Source organism: Cavenderia fasciculata (genome assembly GCF_000203815.1).
Source record: "Cavenderia fasciculata unplaced genomic scaffold Scf_ET2XIPL01COFD4-5, whole genome shotgun sequence".
Taxonomy (NCBI): Eukaryota; Evosea; class Eumycetozoa; order Acytosteliales; family Cavenderiaceae; genus Cavenderia; species Cavenderia fasciculata.
The window spans coordinates 2,778,829-2,793,364 of NW_004457695.1; the positions used below are offsets into that span (position 1 = coordinate 2,778,829).

General features: G+C 35.7%; 5 protein-coding genes across 5 annotated transcripts; 3 read left to right on the top strand and 2 right to left on the bottom strand.

The window, feature by feature from the left end:
* Positions 1-1,621: 1,621 nt before the first annotated feature.
* On the top strand, positions 1,622-6,379 carry DFA_08677 (uncharacterized protein; the record flags this gene model as incomplete). The annotated part of the gene is made up of 7 exons (XM_004356112.1): positions 1,622-2,040; positions 2,178-2,242; positions 2,315-2,631; positions 2,699-3,745; positions 3,830-4,583; positions 4,694-6,057; positions 6,146-6,379. The coding sequence occupies 7 exons, from the start codon at positions 1,622-1,624 to the stop codon at positions 6,377-6,379; spliced, it is 4,200 nt and encodes a 1,399-aa protein (XP_004356165.1).
* A 91-nt stretch (positions 6,380-6,470) lies between these two features.
* On the bottom strand, positions 6,471-8,385 carry DFA_08678 (putative protein serine/threonine kinase; the record flags this gene model as incomplete). The annotated part of the gene is made up of 2 exons (XM_004356113.1): positions 6,471-7,446; positions 7,517-8,385. The coding sequence occupies 2 exons, from the start codon at positions 8,383-8,385 to the stop codon at positions 6,471-6,473; spliced, it is 1,845 nt and encodes a 614-aa protein (XP_004356166.1).
* A 1,560-nt stretch (positions 8,386-9,945) lies between these two features.
* Positions 9,946-11,535, top strand: amtA (ammonium transporter; the record flags this gene model as incomplete). The annotated part of the gene is made up of 3 exons (XM_004356114.1): positions 9,946-10,203; positions 10,364-10,700; positions 10,772-11,535. 3 exons carry the CDS (start codon positions 9,946-9,948, stop codon positions 11,533-11,535), a joined length of 1,359 nt encoding a protein of 452 aa, XP_004356167.1.
* Positions 11,536-12,240: 705 nt separating this feature from the next.
* On the top strand, positions 12,241-12,879 carry cbpD2 (calcium-binding protein; the record flags this gene model as incomplete). The annotated part of the gene is made up of 4 exons (XM_004356115.1): positions 12,241-12,270; positions 12,340-12,508; positions 12,605-12,754; positions 12,830-12,879. 4 exons carry the CDS (start codon positions 12,241-12,243, stop codon positions 12,877-12,879), a joined length of 399 nt encoding a protein of 132 aa, XP_004356168.1.
* Positions 12,880-13,313: 434 nt separating this feature from the next.
* On the bottom strand, positions 13,314-14,432 carry rabJ (Rab GTPase; the record flags this gene model as incomplete). The annotated part of the gene is made up of 4 exons (XM_004356116.1): positions 13,314-13,618; positions 13,717-13,910; positions 14,036-14,132; positions 14,294-14,432. 4 exons carry the CDS (start codon positions 14,430-14,432, stop codon positions 13,314-13,316), a joined length of 735 nt encoding a protein of 244 aa, XP_004356169.1.
* Positions 14,433-14,536: the final 104 nt, after the last annotated feature.

Sequence of the window (14,536 nt, forward strand, 5' to 3'; positions counted from 1 at the left end):
AAAACAGTATTTCCATCTATCCAAAGGTAGGGAGGTTTGATATTTGACAACTCACCATATCTATCAATCAATATTTAACTTGGGAACACTCATTTATCTCCAACAATGGGTCACCCCATCCTACTCACCACCATCGATATCATGACACACTTTAGATTGACACAGTACTTACCACCACCATTCCCACATCACCATCTATTAAATGCAACCCACCATCGTTGATGATGATCATAGCACAGATAGATCAACATTGTTGATATGAAATCAAACAAATCAAACAATGAATATATTGATCAGATGTGTTTTGTTTATTAAAAATGGGTTGGGTTAGTACGACATGTAGGCATGAATCATGATTCTTCAAACAGCAATCAGGAAAGTTTGTTGAACTAGCAATGCATGCAAACTAATTAACCCAACTACACACATGCACACACACTAGATTAATAGTTCTCTCTCATTCATATCAATATTAAACATGATGGTAATAATGGCAATCAACTAGTTATGATTCCAACCAACAAACAACCAAAAGTTAACCTTTTTATTTTTAAAAAAAGAATTTGGTGATGTAATAATTAAATTGGATCAATGTTAATTTAACTCTCTTACCTATTTATCCATCATCCATCTATTTTTAATCTTTTAACCAAATCCATCTATCCATTCACCATCCATTCGAAAATTTTCATTACCATTTTGTTGTTATCTATTAATCCATTGATCAATCCCAACAACAAATCAAATTATTATTCACTAAAAAAAAAAAAAAAATCTATATATCATGTTTGAATCAATCGCATAATCATATTACGATACAGTTTGATATTTTTGTTTAAATCTTTTGCTCATGGTAGCCAGTCTGTATGCATACAGTATGGAATTGGACAAACGCAATGCCAAAGAGAGGCCGAGAATTGTACGACCAATACACTGCATGTATGGCACCTATTGCAAGATCATGGGTGACGAACGCTATGTTGGTCGCTGTGTCAGAATATCATCAACTTTAAAAACACAACATTTTCAAGCCATCTGTTTTTTACCTCTTGTGTCAAAGATACGTTGGAAAAAAAGTGAAAAACTTGACCGTGTGATCAAGAGGGTCAACACAGCGAATAAAATTCGATGTGAGCGCGTGATCACCTCGATGAGAAACGTCATCTGATATCATACGCACTTTGACCAATTTAAAAATAAGGTGACCTTCTATTATCCCTTTGTACAAACTTAAAAATAGATTTAATCCATGATTATTTATAAACAAGGAGAGAAGTTTCTTTGTTATTCATCTATTGTTATTTTATTTGTTGTGTTCGAAGGATTCTTTTAACTGTTTTTAATTTTATATTTATACTATTATCTATCTATATATATAACAAGGTTTATATATTTTTTTTACTCTAGTATTTTTAAACATTTAAAAACTTATAAATAATCTTTTCATCAATTCAATTATATCCAAAATTGTTTATTTAATAACAACTCAATTAATCAAAATCTATATATATATTTATAAATAGATTTGTGGGTTATAAAAGTAGTTATCGTTAGTTGTGACATCTCTAGATTTTTGATCAGACATTTGCTTGGCTGAAAAAAAAAAAAAAAAAAAAAAGCAATGGACCACGACACCAACTCAATTGGCGTGAGTGATCAAGCAGCTGATGGTGATCATAGTGTTAATGCCAACAACAACAATAATAATAATGAATTACAAGCAGTAGATTTAATTAATAATGCAGATGATAATGTATCATTATGTCCATCAGATGTAAACATTATCAGTCAAAATGATAAGTTAAAACAACAACAACAACAAGCAGAGGAAGAAGGAGCAGACAAAAAGAAAAAGAAAAAAGGGTTCTTTGGAAAGAAGAAAAAGGATGGTAAAGAAGATGATAAACCAGCAGAGGAAAAGAAGCCAATGGTTAGTTTCTTTGAGTTGTTTAGATATGCTACTTTGACTGAAAAGATGTTAATGTTTTTCGGCTCTTTGGCTGCCTTGGCCAATGGTGTTGCTATGCCAGCTATCAGTTTGTAAGTATAAATATATAATATATATATATATATATATATATATATGCAGTATAAACATCTTATTATTATTATACTTTTCCATTTATTAATTTTTTTTGTTTTTTCCATCTCCTCTTTCCTTTCTTCTCATTTTATAGAGTTGCCGGTCAGATGGTTGATAGCTTCAGACCCGAGAACTTTAATGACCCCGACTACAAGCTAGGTTTGTTGTTTAACCCTTAATAAATACACCAACACATTGTCTTACTTACTTTTTATTACATTTATTCTCTAGGTGCCGAAGTCGCTAAAATAGCAGTGTACTTTGTATACATTGGTATTGGTACATTGGTATGTTCCTACATTGAAACATCCATGTGGATGATTGCCGGTGAACGCCAAGCAAAGACCGTTCGTCAAGAGTACCTCAAAGCCATCCTCAGACAAGACATTGGTTGGTTTGATGTAACCAAGTCATCGGAATTGGCGACTCGTATCTCAAGTGACACCCTTCTCTACCAAGAAGGTATCGGTGAAAAGGTTGGAAACTATATTCATCACAACTCTACTTTTCTTTGTGGTTTCATTATTGGTTTTACCAAGGGTTGGCAAGTAAGTAAAAAAATGTTACGAAAAAAAAAACAAAAAATATTGACGATATTCCTTTTTTTTTTTTTAGTTAACTTTGGTTATTTTATCAGTTACTCCATTATTGGCAATTGCTGGTGGATTTGTTGCAAAGGTTATTTCAGAGTTTGCAATTGAAGGACAAAGAGCATATGCAAAGGCTGGTAGTGTTGCTGAGGAAAAGTTGGGTGCCATTAGAACTGTGTCTATGTTTTCGGGAGAGGAAAAGGAAACCAATCGTTATGCTGAAAACTTGGAGGAAGCTTTAGCTATCGGTCATAAAAAGGGATATACTAATGGTGCTGGTATTGGTGCTGTATTGTTTGTTATCTTTGGTACTTATTCATTGGCATTCTGGTATGGTTCTAAATTGATCTTTGACGGTACCAACAATGCAATCACTGGTAATCCATGGACTGGTGGTGATGTATTGACTGTATTGTTCTCTGTCATTATCGGTGCTATGGCTTTAGGTCAAGCTGCTCCTTCAATGGCCGCCTTTGCCGCTGCTAGAGCTGCAGGCCATAGTATATTCTCAATCGTTGATCGTAAATCATTAATTGATCCACTATCCAAGGATGGTAAGAAACTCGAGACTGTTCAAGGTAACATCGAGTTCGAACACGTCCAGTTCTCGTATCCATCACGTCCAGATGTTCCCATCTTCCAAGATTTCACCCTATCGATCAAGGCCGGACAGACTGTTGCCCTAGTCGGTGACAGTGGTGGCGGCAAGTCATCAGCCGTATCTCTCTTGGAACGTTTCTACGATCCAACCGGCGGTCGTATTCTATTGGACGGTAGTGATCTCAAAGATATCAATGTCAAGTCACTTCGTGATAACATTGGTCTCGTCAGTCAAGAACCAGTGTTATTTGCTGTAAGTATCATTGAGAATATTAGATATGGACGTGAAGATGCTACAATGGATGAGATTATCGCCGCTACCAAGGCTGCCAACGCTCACGATTTTATCAGTAGTTTGCCGGAAGGCTATGATACATTGGTGGGAGAAAAGGGAGTTCAAATGTCTGGTGGTCAGAAACAACGTATTGCTATTGCCCGTGCTATGATTAAAGACCCAAAGATCCTATTACTCGTAAGTAGAAACAAAAGATTGACTCTAATATCATGATTGACACAATATCATTAACACATTGCACTTGATCTTTATATCTTAAAGGATGAAGCTACCTCTGCGTTGGATGCTGAATCAGAACATCTTGTACAAGCAGCCATCAATCGTCTCATTCAAGGTCGTACCAACATTATCATTGCTCACAGACTTACAACCGTTCAACATGCCGATGTCATCGCTGTCGTACGTGGTGGAGCTATTGTCGAACAAGGTAAACATGCCGAACTCTTGGCATTGAACGGTGTCTACACCTCACTCGTTCAAAGACAACAAGCTAGCTCTGAAGAGGACAAACTCAAGGCCAAAATCCTCCAAGAAAAGACTGGCAATGCCGATGACATGGGTCTCGCCAAAAAAATGCAAGAAACTGTCAAGGATCAAGAAGAAGAACCAGATATTCAAGAACTTCTCGCCAAGGAAAAGTTGGAACAAGAACAATTAAAGAAAAAGGAAATTGAAATGGTTAATCTCACTCCAGAGGAAAAAGAAGCAAGAGACAAGGCAGCAACCAAAAAGAAACAAAAAGAGATGCTCAAACAAAAGGTACCACTTCGTAGACTATTAAAAATGTCATCACCAGAAATCCATCTATTCATCATGGGTTGTATTGCAGCTCTCTGCACAGGTTCTGTCAATCCAATCTTTTCCATTCTCTTGGCTGAAATTTTAACAGTCTTCCAAAACCCAGATATGGATACTCTTAAAAAAGAAGCTGCTATGATGGCCATTTGGTTCTTGATCGTTGCCATAGGTAGTGGTATTGCTCATTTCGTTCAAATCGTTTGTTTTAATCATATTGGTATGTACATAGGCTCAATTGAAAGAAGAGAAAAAAAGAGAAATGAATCCTTTAAAAAATTAATATATTAACACTTTTGTTTTTTTTTTTTAATTTCTATCTTTATTTAGGTGAAAGACTTACATTCCGTTTACGTCATATCTCATTCCGTAGTATTATTCGTCAAGAAATTGGATGGTTTGATATGCCAGAGAATGCAACAGGTGTATTGACCACTAATCTTGCCAAGGATGCTACGCTTGTCCAGGGTCTCTCTTCAGACAGATTAGGTCTGTTACTACAAAACTTGATTACTGCTTTAGTAGGTCTCATCATTGCCTATGTGAGTGGTTGGAAGTTGGCTCTTGTAGTAACTGCCACTATCCCAGCCATCATCTTGGCAGGTAAGCTAGAGTTGGACTTTATGCAAGGTTTCTCTCAAAAGTCAAAGGACGCTTATGCAAATGCTGGCCAAGTAGCCAGTGAGGCCATCGGAGCCGTTCGAACAGTCGCATCATTCTCATCGGAAGAAAAGATATTCAAAAACTATGAAAAGAAACTAGCCGGTCCCATGTCGATGGGTTTCAAGAATGCTCAAGTCTCGGGTATTGCCATGGGATTCTCTCAATTTGTCATATTTGCCGTGTACGCACTATCCTATTGGTATGGTGGTCGACTAGTAGACAGCAATGAATGGCCAGCATCCGACTCTAAACTCGCAGACACATGTGCCGGTCCTTTTGGTGGACCAAATGATTTCTGGCCCTCCGAGTCAGTTTGCATCAATGCTATCAATGCAATTGAAGGTTTTGGTGTAATGATGAGAGTGTTCATGGCTATTGTCCTTTCCTCACAGGGTATTGGTCAGAGCTTTTCGTTCGCACCTGACATGGCCAAAGCCAAAACAGCCACGCTATCCATCTTTGCTCTCATTGATCGTGTCTCCAAGATTGACCCATTTATCAACAAGGGTACCACCGTCAACCCAACTGAAATTCGTGGAGACATTGAAATTAAAAACTTGCATTTCACCTACCCATCAAGACCCAACAAGAAGATTTTCAATGGATTGAACCTTGTCATTCCAGCTGGATCAAAGGTTGCTTTGGTCGGTTCATCAGGTGGTGGTAAATCCTCTATCATCTCGTTACTCGAACGTTTCTACGATCCAGCTCAAGGTGAAATTACCATCGATGGACAAGATATTCATGGTATGAATCTCAAATCACTCCGTTCGATCCTTGGTCTCGTCGGTCAAGAACCAACTCTATTCTCTGGAACTGTCTATGACAATATCGTCTATGGAAAACCCAACGCTACCATGGAAGAGGTTGAAACTGCAGCCAAGTCTGCCAATGCTCATGACTTTATCTCTGCACTTCCAAATGGCTACCAAACTCAACTTGGTGACAAGTACACTCAATTATCTGGTGGTCAGAAACAACGTGTCGCCATTGCCCGTGCTATCATTCGTCAACCCAAGATCCTATTACTCGTAAGTAGAAACAAAAGATTCTAGACTCTAATATCATGATTGACTCTAATATCATCAACACATTGCACTTTATCTATGTATCTTAAAGGATGAAGCTACATCTGCGCTCGATTCCAAGAGTGAAAAGGTTGTACAAGCAGCTCTTGATAACATTATGAAGGGCAAGACAGCGATTGTGGTTGCTCATCGTCTCTCTACGATTATTGACAGTGACATTATCGCCGTCATTCACAATGGTACCATCATTGAACAAGGTAATCACAGAGAATTAATGGACCTCAATGGTTTCTATAGCAGATTGGTTTCAAAACAAATTCAATAAATAATCAACATAAAATGGAAATCAAAAAGTTGAATATAAAAAAATATATATAATTTTATTTGATTTGATTTGATTACTTATATTATTATATTTAGAGAACAATTGGAATTATTGTTGATGGAGATGATGTTGGTAGAGTTGGTGTTGTCATGGTATTATCAATAACAGTAGGTACATTGTTGGTATTATTATTATTAATTTTGTGACATTTTGCGATGGACAATGAACCAAAGTTTGGACTACGAACAAAACTGAATCCATCAAAATAAGCTTGTTGGGAAGATGATAATACGGGCGAGGTAGAGAGTGATACTCTGCTTTGAAGATCGGTGATGTCAAAGTTGGTGATATCGTGGGCGTCGGCGACGGTTGGGATAAATGGTGGAGCAATCTCACGTCTCTCAAGCTTGTGCCATTCGAGTCCCTTGAAGAATCCGTGCTTCTTGATCTTCTGAATGGTCAGTCTCTTTTTAGGATCCTTTTGCAAGAGATTGGCAATCAAGTTTTGACCGTGTGGAGAAACAAATTTTGGAATCTTTGGTTTCTCCTTGAGGATCATGTCTTGAAGGGTGGCATTGTTCTTGTTGGTAAAGGGTGGATGACCGACCAACATGTCGTACATTAGAATACCAACACTCCAAATATCAACTGCTTTTCCATAGCCGTTGCGAGTGATTATTTCAGGTGCCATGTATTCCAACGTTCCACAAAACGACTTGCAAGGTGTCAGTTCATCTTCACCAATCTCTTCCTTGGCCAAACCAAAATCGGTCAAGACAATGTGTCCCTCGGAATCGAGCAGGATATTCTCGGGCTTGAGGTCACGGTGACAGATACCCAACTCGTGAAGATGCTCCAATCCAAGAATCAATTCGGCCAAATAGAATCTGGCCTGACTCTCCTTAAACATCAACTCCTTTTTCAAGTGATAGAATAATTGTCCACCATTTACAAAATCCATTACCAAATAAAGTTTCTGTGCATCTTGGAATGCATAATGAAGTTTAACAATAAATGGATGTTTAATTCTTTTTAATATATCTTTTTCAGAAATTGTATTTTGTACACTAAAAGGAAAAAAAAAAGAATTAATTAATATTTGTTTGTTTGTTTTGTGTTTGTGTTTGCTTGTCATACCTATTCTTTTTAATAATATGATTCTTTTTAAGAGTTTTTAAAGCATAAACTTTTTTGGAATCATTTTTAATGACTTGGTGTACTTTACCAAAGCCACCTTTTCCAACTAGATGGGTGACGGTAAAAGAGTTGAGATTGATGGTGGTGGAAAGATTGATGACTTGAACTGAGGGATGTGAGGAACTGAGAGCAACCAAATCTTCATTACTGGGTACTTTGGGGATACTAGTTGACTCGTCACCACTAGAGATACCATCAGACAACTCTTCAGCTGAACTAATAGTCTCGTAAAAGTCACTAATCTCCTCTTCGTGATGAAGGGGACTCTTGAGTGGTGAGGAACAGTGGTGTGTTAGAATGGGTTCAGACACTTCATCAAAGGTATGATTGAGGTTAGTCTCGATACTAAACCCCTTTTGCATTTGGGCTTGGTTGAGTTTGGCTGGTTGATCCATTTTCCAATGACCGGCTTTTCCTTTTGGTTTTCCTTTTCCTCCCGATTTGGGTGGTGGTGGAGCAAGGGTAGAGCCAGCATTAGCGTTGCGTTTAGGAGTCAACATGGGAGCAGTCTCTTTTCTAACGGTAATAGGAGACGATCTTTTAATTGGTGAGGCAGAACCATCATCAGCTGATGATGTCATGGTGTTGTTGTTGTTGTTGTTAAATGGAGTGGACCAGGCACCGATTGAAATGAATGGACTGGCACCACTATCCGCTTTGGATGGTGATGTATTGTTTTGTTTATCCCTTGCTGCGCCAGACATCATCATACTCATAAGTGATGATGATGATGAGTTGGTGGCTGGATTGGCAGGGATGGTGATAGTGGATCCAGACCCTCCTCCTCCATCTTGTGACGACGACGACATTATGTTGTTGAAGTTGTTGAAATGGTTGAGATTGTTGGTGGATCGTTGTTGGTAGGGTTGAGTAAAGGTGGTGGTGGAAGTGGTGGTGGAGATTGAATCGGCACCACCACCATTATTGTTGTGGATGGTGCCATTGTTGTTCTGCATTTTTGTTGTTGTAGTTGCTTAAAGGGAAATAAGATATATTTCCGCTGTTTTAAAGGGGTTGTGGAGTGTTAAAGGGTTGATACAATAGTAGAGGTAGTATTAACAATAAGTAATCGGCAATGTCGTCGTCGCGATGGAGGAGGAATGTGATTAGTTAGTTCTCTGCTGGTCAAGTTTTCAAGACTGCGGTTCTTGATGTTATTTAGAGTATTAATTGTGGAAAGATGAGACGGCTGGTGCCGTTGATGTAAGATATTGGTGGGGTTAAAGAAGATTAACGTTCTGTTGTGTTGTTCTGTTTGCTGTAGGTGGTCAAGTCGACTAATGATGTGACTTGATGTCTACAACTAATACAAAGTAATTTAAAGGGTAATGAAGGGAGGGGTGGGTATATAAATAAACTAAAGTAAATATCTTCTAAATATATTTGCTGTAGCTTTCTTTCTTTCTTGTTGTAATGTTTCTCTATCAATAAATATAAATATATAAAATTATTTATTTATTTATTTATTTATTTATTTATAACAAACGACTGTAAAAATGATAATATGTGTGTAAACAGATAAGATAGAATGAATGAAATTTAAAAAAAAGAGTATAGAACAGGAGAGTGGGTGTTGAGTTGGTGTGTTTTTGGGGTGAAACGTCTGTTGTCAAAAATAATTAAATAGCAAGTTCTCGTTTTCAGTGCAAAACGGTGGTTTGTTAGGTCACGTGAAGGGAGGCCAGTTCAGCAAACAACAAAAATAATCTCTTTTAATATCTTATCTAATATTTTTGATGATGGTGATAAATAAATAAATAAATTGTTCAACATATAAAGAGAGCGAGAGATAGGTTCAAGGGAGGGACTATAGAGTTAGATTATTTCATTCAAGATATCTCATAGAAGTAGTTTATTCTATTCTAGCCCGTCAATTTTTCATATTTAGGGCGTCTAAAACGACACGCGTCTTTTTCTAAAGAGAGGTCTTGTTGAGAATCTAAACGACCCCTGTTTGGCCTGGTCAGATGAAACTTCCAACCATGGATTTTGTTTTTTCTTTTTTTTTTTTTTTCAAAGACGTGTTGTGCTGTTTAAACAGTCCCCAGACCAATTGTGTTATATAATTATCTATCTACTCCTCCTTGCTCCATCTCCTTCTTCACTCAAATAACAGATACCGACTCTAGACTCGTGTATCATTCATTAGCATCAGTTAACTTAATCTTTTTGTTTTTGTTGCTCTCTTCTCTCTTTTTCTTTTGTATATTTCATTCAATCGCATTCACTCATTTGCAATAACTCGTTTCACGAATAACTAGATATAAAATATACATTTATATACTTTATATAGTTCATACATACAATACAATCAATACATAGAACATACATTACATACACATTTAGATAGATATATATAAATAATAATAATGAGTTCATCATCAGGATCAGACCATGGTCTATCACCTAATTGCGTAGATGGTAGAGTGGATACAGGTGATACTACATGGGTATTGCTCTCAACTATCTTAGTACTTGGTATGATGCCAGGTTTGGCCTTTTTCGAAGCAGGTCTTCTCAGAATGAAAAATACTCTTTCCATTATTACTCAGATCATTTCAGGTATCGTTGTACTCACTGTCATGTGGCAAGCTTTTGGTTATTCTCTTACTTTTGGTCCATCTCAGGTATGTATAGACAGACATATACAACAATCCAGATAGAACAACAACCTTTGACGAGTCGGTCCAGTCGTTCGTCTTTGTGTTTCTTTTTTTTTCTTTTTTTTAAAGATCTCAATACTCACTCTATATATTTATATTCTTATTCTTTTTATTCTTATTGTAGAAAGGAATTATTGGTAATTTAGATAATGCATTTTTAATTGGTGTATCATATACTGATTGTAATAGTCATGCACCAAACATTCCATCGGCTGCCTATGCCATGTTTATGATGATGTTTGCCAATATTACACCATTGTTGATGACTGGTGCCTACGCCGAACGTGTCAAATACCGTTCCTTTATCCTCCTCACCGTATTTTGGGAGATTATTGTTTTCTATCCAGTTGCTCATTGGATTTGGGGTGGTGGTTGGTTACAACGTATGGGTGTCCTCGATTTTGCTGGTGGTATCGTTATTCATACTTCTGCTGGTGTTGGTGCTCTCGTTGTTGCTTTATGTATGTAATAGAAATCAATATATTATTAAAAAAATAATAATACTAAAGTTAACTTTTTTTAATTTTTCAAGATTTAGGAAGAAGAAAAGGATTTGAAAAGTATGGAGGTGAATTCCCACCATCCAACATTCCATTGGCTTGTTTAGGAGCTGCTTTATTGTGGATGGGTTGGTTTGGTTTCAATGCCGGTTCGGCTTTGGCTGCTGGTAGTGTTGCTGCCTCGGCCGTTGCCTCTACTCAAATCGGAGGTTCATTCTCTGGTATTGTTTGGATTATTTTGTCGTGGCTCAAGGGTAAGCCATCGACCGTTGCCGTGATCAATGGTGTTATTGCCGGTCTCGCCGGTATCACTCCAGCCTCTGGTTTCATCAACAACCAATACTCGATTGGCTTGGGTGTCGTTCTCGGTCTCGCCAGTTACTTTTCCGTTTTCCTTCTCAAGCACAAGTTGCACATTGACGACGCACTCGATGTCAGCTCTGTTCACGGTCTCACCGGTATCATTGGAGCCATCGCCATTGGGTTCTGTGCCGAGGTCAAGATCAATCCAGCCGGTGCCGACGGTGTCTTTTACGGCAACGCCCATCTTTTGGGTGTCCAAGTCTTGGCTGTCGTCGTAGTCGGTGCCTGGGCTGCCATTGCCACACTCGCCATTTTAATTCTCATCGACAAGTTTGTCGGTCTCCGTATCGACGAATCCGAAGAAGAACACGGTTTGGATCTTGTCGAACACGGCGAATGGTCCTACGACATCATTCCACACGACAACTTGTACACTCAAATTAATAACGAACATCGTGATAATCACCATGGTCATCACGCTCACAAATTCTAAAGAAATCAAAAAACAAAAAAACAAAAAAAAGTAAAAAGAAAGAAAAGTATTAATACAAAACAAAACAAAACAAAACATAAATAAATAAAAATTGGAAAAAAAAACATATAATTATAAATAGGTTAATTATAATAATAATATAATATTATTATTCTATTTTTTTGCCCATCCATCCATGATTGATATCATTTCAAAATCAAATGGGAAATGATAATATCCCCTGCTCAACCCAAGCTTCAAAACAATCCATACCAACCAATGAATACCATGGCAATATGTGGTTATAAATTAATGTTTCTAAATACCATTGCTAAACATACCATTGTTTTTATTTTTTTATATTTAATATTTTTCAAGTACCATTTTTATTTCATCTTTTAGTGAGTTTTGTAGATTGACAATCAATTTTAAATGACATATATCATTTGTGAGGGTGCTATTTGATCTTCACAACAAACAACACCATATCATTGGGTATGAAAAATTAAATATAAATTATGATTATCACCCCTCTTATTCTACTCTAATTTTGATTGAATCAAGTTTATCAGTATCGCGGTAGTGATATATAGAACTGGTTGGATTGTTCAACATGTTCACAAATGATAAAGTATAAATAAGTTTTGAATCAAAAATTTAATTTGGTACCCAATTGCCAAATCATTTATCATTTAATTAATTTCTAAACTCAAACTCTAAAAAAACATGTCATTGGACCAAGTTAAAGACATTCAAGTATGAATTTAGTTCTAAACTAAATATTTTTCATCAATCATTATCTAATTTTAATTTCTTTTCTTTTAGATCTTATTTGAAAAATATGATAGAAACAAAGATAGAAAAATAACTTTTGCAGAAGTCTTCAAAAGTTTAAAGGAAGGAGGTTCAAAGGATCCATTCAAGATGGCTAACCAAATTTTTGCAGAACTTGATAAAAATGAGGATGGAGTTGTTGACATTAAAGAGGTGTCAAGTAAGTTCACCACAACATAAATACTTGATAATAATATCAAAATCAATCAAAATATTTAACCTCCTTTTTGTTTTCTTTTTTTTTTTTTTAAAATAGAACATACAAACTATGGAAATCAAGAATACTTGAGTATTATAAAAGATGATATGGCAAGATTCCTTAAATTCTTTGACAAAGATGGCGATCAGATGCTAAACTATCAAGAAGTTGTAGATGTCTACAGAAACAAAAAAGCAAAAAATCCAGGTAAATACTCTAATATTCTTCTTCTTTTGTTTTTGAATTAAACTAATATCACACCATTTCTCATCCTTTTTAAAGAATACCTTGCTGATAAGCTTTTCCTTTCGTTTGATAAGGATCAGAGGTAAATATAATATAAATTGGATATCCAAATTTTGTAGAGGGGTAACTAATTATTTCCTTTCTTTTTAAAACAATGTATAGCGGAGTTATTACACTCAAAGAAGTTAGACAATTCAATGTTGACAAATTAGGCCAAGCCAGTAAATAAATAATGGTTTGAGGTGGTTTTAAGAGACAAACAAAATATCTATTAAATAAACAAATAAAATAAAAAAAAAAGGTGATTTGATTACCAAATATTTCTATTTGTTTTGTTTGGTGTTTTATATGTATATGAGAGTATAGTATAGTATATTAGTTGCCGTTGTATGTAGGGGAGGGAGGGTGAGGGAAAAAAAACTTGTAAAATTATTATTATTATCCATTATTATTATTATTATTTTGTACATCTATTTTTTACAATTACTTATTATTATTATTATTATTCATTATTATTATATCAACTACAACAATTTGAAGAATGATTTGATTGACGACGATTATAATCAGACATTGAATCATTGATATTGCCTCGAGGATTGACACCCACTCCATTATGATGTTGTTGACTTCGTTGATTATGTAATAGGATGTGATGTTTGATGAGTAATCGTTTGGCAATCTCTAAAAACATAACATCTATTCCTTCGTTCATCTTGGCCGATGTTTCATAATATAATGCTTTGATATCGTCTGCATATGTTTTGGCAATATCTCTATCTACAACTCTTTCTTTATCTATTTTGTTTCCACAAACTATCATTACTAAATATATCAATAATAATAATAATATTATGGTTGTTAATCTAACTTGAATCCATCATCAAAATAAATAAATAAATAAATGATCAAATATTTCATACCAATATCTTCTTGTATATTAATTTTCAATTCTTGTACCCATTCTTTGATTTTATCAAATGATTTCTGTGACGAGACATCAAATACCAGTATAGCTACACTAGCCCCACGATAGTACATTGATGCCAATGATCTAAATCTTTCTTGTCCTGCAGTATCCCATATTTGAAATTTGATTCTATTACCATCGACATTTCTTTTTTTTTTTGATTAAAATTGATTTGATTTGATTAGATTAGATAATTGATTGATTGATAAATCAAATAGAGACATGATTGATTATAGAAGCTAATCTAGATTAGACCAAAGAAGAGTACATACACATTTTTAGTAAGAAATGATGCGCCCACCGTACTTAGAGGACGCATCGGGAATATACCTTCTGCATATCTAACTGAAATAGCTGTTTTTCCGACGTCTTTAAGGTAATGCAGACATTAAGAGAATGAGGATCGTCAAGTCAATGAATGCAGACAAAGAGAAAGAGTAATACGATGAATGAAGAGAGATTTGTAAATTAGATTGATCACACCTTGTTTTATGACTACCTCTACTTTTACTACAACTACTAATACATACCTGTGCTACCTAATAATACTATTTTACACTCAATATTGATTGATTCTCTCTCCATACAAAAATGTGTATCTGTTTTGTTTGTCTGTCTGTCTGTCTGTTTCTCTGTTTCACAACTAACTAACAAACTACTAAAAGTCATATGATGAGTGAGGGGGTGGGTTTTGGGTCAATGCCCATCCCAAAAATTCAACAAATTAAACAACACAATAACAGAATGTTTGAAAAGATCTTTTGTCTATAAAC